The sequence below is a fragment of the Panthera pardus genome, unplaced genomic scaffold (assembly GCF_024362965.1).
Source record: "Panthera pardus isolate Hobbes unplaced genomic scaffold, ASM2436296v1 HiC_scaffold_13, whole genome shotgun sequence".
Lineage (NCBI taxonomy): Eukaryota > Metazoa > Chordata > Mammalia > Carnivora > Felidae > Panthera > Panthera pardus.
Window position 1 is genome coordinate 149088342 of NW_026526688.1, and position 9841 is coordinate 149098182.

The following is a 9841-nucleotide window of genomic DNA, read 5'->3' on the forward strand; positions in this document are numbered from 1 at the left end:
AGGGACGAAGAAGCACCATGTCTAAAACTGGCAAACAGTTCAGGAAAAAAGTGTGTCTGCATATGCATATATCCACATATATACACAGAAAGAAGAGAGAATGAATTCAAGAAAAACAATGTGGTAAAAAGTTAACATTTGTGGAATATAATTGAAAGATAAAGAAAATTTTTGTACTATTCATTTATCTATTCTGTCCAAAATATGTCAAAATAACATTAAAAGTAAAAAAAAGTATTGATGTGCTACACAATCAAAAACGTTTGAAACTGCTGATATCAACTCTGAAAAGTGTAACTTGTTCAGTCAAGAGAACTACTGACTACAATTAACATACTGAATGATCATGAAAACCTACAACTCAGTTTTGTCACTGCATCCCCACGTATACAACAGGACAAAGTAAGTTCTAAGAAATACATGTAAATATTTACTACCTTAAATTGATTTTTTTAAATAATACACTAAAATTAATGGTAAATGCTTTGAACCCTTAAGTATTCTGGTGTCAAAAATATCTTTCCAAATTCAAGGTGTGGTAAAGAGAAATGTGAACTCATAAACGTTGATGGGTTAGGACAATTACATTTATGGTTCAAGCCAAAAAGCAAAGCCCATTCAAAAGTATAGCAAGCATGGAGCCACCTGGATGGCTCAATTGGTTAAGCGTCCAACTTCCTCTCAGGTCATAATCTCACAGCTCGAGCCCCACATCGGGCTCTCTGTCAGCACAGATCCCGCCCTTTGGATCCTCTGTCCCCTTCTCTCTCTGTTCCTCCCCAGCACACATGTGTGTGCACACACACTCTCTCTAAAATAAACATTTTTTTTTAATTAAAAAAAAAAAAGTATAGCTAGGGTTACTTTTTTATATATATAGCAAGGGTTATTAACCTGACATGAGGTCTATAAACAATTAAATCAGACTAAAATATCTCCAAAGGGAGACAGAAATCAGTGACTGAAGAGTACTAAAACACAATGTAGGCATGATAGGAAAGTAAGCAAGGTTACTTACATAGGATACAGGAAAAAGTAACATCTCAGTATTTGGAGTCAAACACAGTTTCTGTGTAAGAACATCAAAAGTGACACTGCCTGGAATGGCATAGCAATTCCTTTCTTTGGGTGGTTAAGAGTATTCTTTACTGTTTTTCTAAAATATATACATTATATGAATTTTTATTTACTTCTAGCTCTCTGATCAGTAAAACACTGGATCCAACAGATGTTCACAGAATTAACTATATTTCTGAACAACAACAATTATCACAACGAAATAAGCAATTAAGTAAACATAGTGCTACACATCTTTTCATGAAATCACTAATTCCATTAGTAGAAAGAACAACCCAAAAGCCTGAACATTCACCTTAAATTATATACTTTACATGTGCTAAACCTAACACAGAATGAACTGTACAGGTTAATTTAAATCAATATAAATTTCAGGCATGAAATTAGATCATGGTTTCCCTATTAAAAAAAAGGTCATTATTGTTTTAAAAAGCCTTAACAAATAAGTGTATTAATCAAATGTAGAGACTGGTTGCAGTTTTAAAAAGCAGCTACAGGGGCACCTGTGTGGCTCAGTCAGTTGAGCATCCCGCCTCGGCTCAGATCACGAACTCACAGACTGTGAGTTCAAGCCCCGCATTGGGCTCTGTGCTGACAGCTCAGAGCCTGGAGCCTGCCTCTGATTCTGTGTCTCCCTCTCTCTCTGCCCCTCCCCTGCTCATGCTGTCTCTGTCTCAAAAAATAAATAAAAACATTAAAAAAAATTTTTTTTAAAAAGTAGCTACAAATTTTTAACACAACAAATATTAACCAATGCTTCCTTTTTTTTCCTTTTAACATTTTACCACTTTCACATATATCCTATATACATAAATGAATCACCTAAGGTATGTTTTATCGTCCATTACTTCACAGATAAAGAAAAGGAAGCTCAAAAGTGCCAGGTGACCAAATTCACTTGTCTAGAAACAGTTGGGGGTACAAGCCTACAGTTCAGGTTTTCTAAAATCTATAATTAAATTAGAAGGGAAGTAGTAGTAAAATCTTTAAACAAAGTATAAGGGCACAAAAAAATGCAAAATATTATTAAAAAGTAATGTGCACTAGATTAATTTCAATTAATGCACCAGAAAGCCCTGTATGAGTGACACTGTAACATCTTGAAATTTACTTTAGGATCAAACACTACATTCTCACTTGATGGTCTACAAATTTTTATGTATTATACTCCGTGACATCAATAATCTGTGGTTTTATCACAGTATTGGCAAACTAAGGCCTGCAGAACAAATTCAGCCTATGGCTTGCTTTTTTTAACGAGTAAGGTAAAAATAAGAATGGTTTCTGCATCTTAAAGGTTGTGTTTTAAAAAGGGGGGGGGGGGGGGGACAGACACACACACAAAAAAATGTGACAAACCCTTCTGTGGCCCACAAAGCCTAAAATGTCATTTACTATATGACCCTTTACAAAATGTTTGCCAACCCCTAATATAAATGACATTTTTTTTATGTTTTTTTGAGAGAGAGAGAGAGAGAGAGCACGCGTGAGCGCACACGCACACGAGGAAGGGCAGAGGAAAAGGGGGAGAGAGAATCCCAAGCAGACCCCATGCTGTCAGCACAGAGCCCAACACAGGGTTTGAGCTCTCAAACCATGAGTTCATGACCTAAGCCAAAACCAAGAGTCAGACGCTTAACTGACTGAGCCACACAGGCGTCCCTAAAATGAACTAATTATAAAGAAAATGAAGATTATTTAAATATTCTCAAACTACTACTGCTGAATACTAATCATCACTGGCATATCCTTTTTGGAAAAAAAAATAGTTCTAACATAAAATAACACCCACTAGTTCTCTAGCATGACCTTTAAACTACCTTAACAAATTTAATTTTTATTTTAATTTTTTAAATAAACCTTTAATAAAGAGTTTTAAATCACTCTTTGCCCTAAAATTATACACTAATATACTGTATAAATATTCATATACATTCAATTCCATCATAGTAGCTTGACAGCACCCAACCTAAGAATATTAATACTAAAATGAACAAAGGTTAGTAAATGTCATTAAGAGTTCCATGAACATACAATTCATATACTACAAAAATAACCCTAGTATATACTTCTATGAGATAAAGCACTTCACATTGTTTTTGGAAAAATCTACATAAAGAATACGGTATTTTTTTAAAGCTATTTTAAAAACTCAAAAACTGTTCAAGGTTTCTCAACAGAATGAATTTTGTCACAATGAATTAGCTCAAATGAAACAAAATGACTCATTAAACAGTATTTCTATTTACAGCTAAAACTCAAATCCATCCAAAGTTATACCCTAACAACTTGCATGAATCTAGCTCTTGGACACTGTTTTGAAAACTTTAAGGATTTAATATAAAAATCCAGACCTTGCATTTTTTGAACGGACTATTTGGTCATTAGGGATCCAGATTCTCACCTGAAAGCAACCAGCTGGAGCAGTCCTGATAGTCTTCTGTTAAGACAGAGAGGCAGTAACATGTCAAGGCTTTGCAAGAGACAATCTGGGTTTATGCCGGATGAATACGTGCATTTACAAATACTGCTTGCACACAGACCGTGCTTGCTCTTTTCCTTTTGTTTAACCTAATACCTACCATTAACTATTAAAGAAGTACTTTATCTGCTGGACCTTAGTATGCATAAAAGCCTGCAACTCATGAGTAACAATGTCAAATAACTGCAAATAAACTTAATATGCATGATACTTTGTGAAAGAGTAGAAACAGTAAGGAGGACAATCCTACTCAACTCTAGTTGATTAACTGCCTTGACAAAATTCAAGCACCATGTTGTCAGATCTTCCAAATTTTCAAGGATTCCCAAACTCAGATTTTCATGTGGACTTAAATGATGGACTTAAACATTGTCTCAAAAACAACACAAAGCGGCTTGCTGCTAGCTTGACTCCTCTGTGGAAGTGCAATCATCTGTGAATGTTTTGCATTCACAATATATGATGTATATGAACCTCATTATCATCACTGGTGCAAGCTAGCACAATCTTAGTTACCGTCACAAACTATTACCAAACTGAGTTTTCCAGGGATATAGGAGGCAAAAGAAAATAAAAACAATCATTGTTTTAAAGCCTGTTCAAAAATTTTCAAGATGTTAGGACTAACAAAACTTCTTTTTTATTGTTTTATTGGGGGATTTTTTTTTAAGTTTATTTATTTTGAGAGTGCGTGAGTGAGGATGCGCATGAGTGAGTCCACGCAGGCGTGCATGGGTTAGGGATAGAGAGAGGGAGACGGAGAATCCCAAGCAAGCTCCACGTTGTCACACAGAGCCCACTGAAAGAGATCGGGACCCAAGCCGAAATCAAGAACCAGAAACCCAACCGACAAAGCCACCCAGGCACCCCAGTTTGTTTTACATAATCATGGGAAAATGGAAATCTAACTGGCTTTCAAAGTACTTTAACCACCAGAAGGTTAGGTATATAACAAGAATTCCAGAATGCAGCCCACAGAATTGAAGTGACATAACAAAAATCTCACAACTATGCATACAAATGTAGTGCTCTTTCCATTATACCAGAATTACACTTTAATCTTGCAATTCCTGGCCCAGGAAGGCCGCAAGCCTTAACTCCAGGGATATCAGTGTAGAAAATTAACCTTTATCTGAGAAAGCAGCCCATTGTTTTGGACCTGGAAACTTCTGGGTCAGGAGATACAAAGTGCTATTTATTTGAGGGTCGGGAACAAAGACCTAGAGTATTTAAAGAAAACTGGCCAGTGCACTTTTTGTTTTACGTCACAGAACACCGAAGTACATTATATCTTTTTAATATAGTTTTAGTCGGCTTTGACAATGAAGCAAAATTTCCTGGAACCTACCTTTCTGTTACATTTTACATTAGACCAGTCTCAGTTACTTTGTCATTCAAAACTGTCATTCCTCTAAATGAAGTGGAGAGACTTGCATTTCCCATCACATCCAAATTTTCTGCTCTAAGCATAATAAGCATACAATCTGAAGTTTAAGGAGAGTATTTTAAAATTTTTTATCCTATTTCTATTTGGGTAAAACAAATACACTGGGTTATCAAATACATACTCTATGCTTTCTAAAGCCCTAACTAAAGTGAACCAAGAAAGTCAATCTTTTTCTAAGGACTCACTATAGAGAGGGCTGAAGTATGTTCATAAAATATGTGTATGTATATATAACTGTGTGTACATATTTATGTGCTCTTGCCTGTGTGACTGTGTGTATACATACACAATTTAAACTGACAAAATCCTTAGCTTTGGATAGCAGAGGCAAATGTCTCATGGTCAGTTATGAACCAAGTCCAACCTTGCAAGTCATTTCTTCAAGGCACTGAGTCATGATTACTGTACGTCAGGAACCTGGTGAGTAAGACAGACATACTCTTAGCCCTCATGGAGCTTTCCATTCAGTAATGTAGAAAAACATGTTACTTATGAAAGTGGTAAATCACTTTCCACATTTTGGATAAACTTTTACACTGTTTTTCGGAGAGAACTTCGTAAGACCTTAAGAAATAAAATGCATACAAGGTATTTAAAATAGAAAAGATCTGTATTCCTCATAAAGTATTAGTATCATTCAAATCTATTTTTTGGACAAATAATCACCACAGGAATCAGCGGGAGTTGGCAATTTGTCCAGTTATATAGGCTTCAGGTTCTAAATATGGGTATTATAGAAGTATAATAGAAGTTAATGTCTATTTGTTACATAGCCAATGTAGAAAGCCCAATAATCCCAACGACTCTATAACCAAGTCTTTTAACTGTTCTGTGACCAACAGCAAACGTCTGCAATTTAAATTCATTTCTCATCAAGATTTTACATCATTCATGAAATCATTTAAGGCCTGTGAGGAGTCTAAGATTCTTAGAGGGCTTAAGTTTATAATTTCATAATGTTTTGCATAAGGTAACTACTGACAAATACTTCATTTCCCACTTTTTCTTGCAGAAGTATAAGGAAGAGTGAATTAGGTATTCTAATTCTGGCTATTTTTCTGGCTGTGTAACAATGATAAATAAAGTTAAGTGAGACACCCTGGAACTCAGTTTCTTTATTTGCAAAATGAATTATTCTGGAAATCTTCCCATTACAAAATTAAATAAGCAATTCCAATAGGTTTTATATTTGCTAGCTTTCCCACTAGAGACCATCTTTGAGCTAATCTATAAAGACAAGCACTAATATCAAAGATTTAAGAGATATAAACTCCACTATGGGAATTAACTTTTTTAAAAAACTACAAAAATGTGAGTTCTTTCAAAAGTTGGATGACTACCCTAAGTATTGCTAATAGGTGGCATTACATGTTCTTAAGAACTTTCATCACTAAATCCATCTCTAAAACAATTTTTAAAACATCACCTACTTTCAGGGCTCCTGGGTGGCTCAGTTGGTTAAGTGTCCAACTCTTGATTTTGGCTCAGGTCATGAGTTCGTGAGATACATGGGCACTTTGGGCTCTGCGTTGAATGACAGCGCAAAGCCTGTTTGGGATTCTCTCTCTCTCTCTCTTTCTCTCTCAAAATAAATAAACTTGAAAATTACTCTTCTTCCAAAATGCACTTTACTGTATCTACTCTATTACTAATTTAACTGTGTTCATTTTAACAATGAATTCTTGAGAAGTACGGACTTTTACTCATTTTGTATTTGGTTTACCTTACCCATCACAACCAGCACTCACTCCAACACAGAGCTCACAAATTACATTCTGATGCAATCAAATGTCAACTGAATGAATTCTTACTGATTGAAATGATCTATTGTAATAACTAAATTTACTACTAATTAAAAGCAGTCCCTTTTTTGTCACTAACACCTTGCAACCCGACCTTCACATTCTTTTCGTGCTTCTCAAAGGGGTGCATTTTTTAAGACTTAGGTCAAACTAAGACAACCTAATCACTGAATTGGTTTAAGATAGCCCCAACTCCTTAAACATACTTCCACACACTCCAGGCTCCAAGCTTGTCCCTATCCTAGAGCAGTTTAATGAAGCATGAAGACTCCTCTTTCTCTTAAGGAGAAAAACTAAAGAGATCGTGGGCCTAACGCAACTTGACTCTAGAATCCATTCAACAAATCCCCACCCCAAGTTGGTTGGCCACCCTGAAGAGGAGATCTGTGAGGTATATACAGGGCAGCAGCAGCACCATATTTTTGTTAACTATAACCTTCCCAAAACTATCATGATAATCTTACGGTAACTGTAAATTACACCCATTTGTTCCTGGTTGTACCTTCTGGGAGCTAACACAACGTGTTTCTATCAAAATAGTGGCTAGGATTTTTTTTTTTTTTTTTTTTGCCATGTCTAAGTCATATAATTATTGCTTCAAACATCATGTTTTCCAAAATAAGTGTTCGAGGAACCAGAGGGGCAATTCTTGCCACTTTGCCTATTTAACAGGAAGAGCCACAAATTACTTGTAGATATTTCTCGAGATAACTAATCCACCTGTACCACTTCTTAAAAATGCTCACTTACTAGACTACCAGCTTTGGCCGTGGCATTAAGGATTTTCGAAATTTTGCCTAAAAGAAAGGGTCGTTCTGAAAATACGCATTACACCCGCATAATCCTACCAGGAAATAAACCCAAGGGCCTGCCACTAAGAACAGGCCCTCTCAGCCGCGCCCAGGACTGCAGAACGGAAAAAGAAGAGAATTAGGATCAAAACACAAAACAAAACAAAACAAAAAAACCCAGGAGAGATGAAGTGCTAGGTGGTTCGGAGATCGAGGACGCAAGAGCAGGCCTAGTCTCTTCCAGCGGGTCCAAGTGTCTCGGTTGGGACGGATCGGCTCCGCGCGGGGCAGGCTAACCTCCCCAACCCCCACCCCGCAACGACAACCACGGCTCCATCGACCGACTCCCGAGTGTCGCCTCCGCCCATCACCTTTCTCCGCACTAACCTTTCTCCTCCCGGCTGTCGGCCGCCATTGCTCCCCTCCTGTTTCCGCTGCTGCTGCTGCCGCCGCCGCCGCCGCTTCGACGCGACCCGCGCGGGCGCCGCAGCCGCGGCAGCCGTAGCACGGGCACGTCCGTCAGTCCGTCCGCTGGGCTGCGCGCTTCGCACCTTGGCCTCTACCGCTCACCTTTCTCAACTCACCCTTTTTCTCCTCGCTTCTTCCCTTTCTCCCTTTTCTCCTTTCACTCCAGCCTCTGGCGCCCTAGGCCCGGCCTTCCCGTTGGGGCTTGGGTACGGGAGGGGGTAGGGGGAGGGAAGGGAAACAGATGGCGACGGCGGGCGGCGCTAAAATGGAGCCTGCTTCCTGCTTGAAACAATCCCGCTCCCGAAATGCCCTGCGCTGTTTACGCTTCGTTCCTCCCTGGGACCGTCACAGTGCGGAGAGGGGCGGGAGAAACGCGGGGTGGGCAAGGGAAACGTGATAACGTAAGCACGTCGCTTCGTCTCCCACAGCCCGGATGTCCACGGATTGAGTCTTTTCAGCGATTAGATCGCCGAAATTATGGTTTATTGAGCAGCCCGTAGCGATGCGTACACCCTGGTGGCGCTGTTTTCTCACCTGAAAAGCCTACTGACGGACCTTCCCGAGGACAAAAGATGCTTCTGATTGTTACGCGGATCTCCTAATTCTGGAAATCGGAGATTTAGGATAAATCTGGGCGGGTCCCTTTGCCGCCGCCACTTTGTACTCTTAGTGCCAAATAGGCTTTCATAGTTGGTGCCCTAGGGTTAGCCAAAGGCAGCGCAGGATGCAACCCGCTCACTTGTCACAAAAGCCTACTAGTGTTGCTGTTAATTGGGGAAATTAATTCTATTGTACTTTAGTATAGCTTTGTAATTCATGTAATAACATTTGATTTAGGTATTTATTGAGGCGCTGGGGTACACAGTTGATTTAAACAGAGTATTGAGAAATTGAAACTACTGAAGTGACCAAAAATTACTCAACTACATAATGTGGTAAAATCTGCAAGGAAACTTGCATAAAGTTCATGGTCCAAAGGACTGAAAATGTCATTTTGCTTTACTGCTCGGTAACTGAGTTTACGCGGGAAGGAAATTTGGCAGGGAAAAGAAAGTGACATTGTTATATAAAAACAAATAGAATGTTCAAAGACAAATAATCTAGAGTCTTGGCTCTTGATGGCCATTGTAACAAATTGAGAAAAGTCAATGGGAAGAATTTAAAGAGGGCTTGTAGAAAAAAAACGAAAGAAAAACAGTAAATATAAAACTCAGCTCTGTATCATCAGATGCATAGGAATCAAGGGTAAACAGGACAGTATTTCTGCCTTTAAGGAATTTTCAGTATAATATATGGAAGAAATAAGTTAGCAAGAAATTACACTCTAACGATAATTGCTGAAAACTGTGTGTTCCTACTGTGCGCCAGGTATTGTTCTGAGAATTTGACCTACACAATCTGATTTCATCTTCCAAAACCCCAATTAGATTATATTACCTTATTTTACATACAGGGAAAGTGAAGTAAGAAATTGAAGTGTCCAAGGTCACCAGTAGTAGTAATTAATATGGCTCAAGTTCAGGAGATTTACCTCCAGCCCTCCAATTGATAATACTCCCTCAAGTAAACTCAGAATGTTACTGTAACCTTCAGGGGCATGTTACTCAGACTGGTGGGGGTGCAGAATAGAGTCAAGGAAAGCTTCCTGGAGAAGGAATTAAGCCTACTTGAAAACTAAAAGACTATTAATAGTCTAGGTGAGGAGAGAAAGGGCAAAGGTGATAAAAGGATGTTTTTCAGGAAAAAAAGGTCCTGCGTAACAGAGCTACCAATG

General features: G+C 38.4%; 1 protein-coding gene across 7 annotated transcripts in view; it reads right to left on the minus strand.

Moving 5' to 3' along the window:
- Window positions 1-8373, minus strand: part of YTHDC1 (YTH N6-methyladenosine RNA binding protein C1) — a 35705-nt gene extending 27332 nt beyond the window's left edge. For 3 of the 7 annotated variants that reach the window (XM_053901500.1, XM_053901498.1, XM_053901497.1), the window contains exons 1-2: window positions 7987-8373; window positions 3482-3517 (exon numbers count right to left, since the gene is read on the minus strand). In XM_053901500.1, the coding sequence (XP_053757475.1) occupies window positions 3482-3517; window positions 7987-8014 (64 nt within the window). In that variant the 5' untranslated portion in view covers window positions 8015-8373. The remainder of the gene's footprint in view (window positions 1-3481; window positions 3518-7986) is intronic. The other 4 variants (XM_053901502.1, XM_053901501.1, XM_053901499.1 and 1 more) reach the window with 2 other exon arrangements.
- Window positions 8374-9841: the final 1468 nt, after the last annotated feature.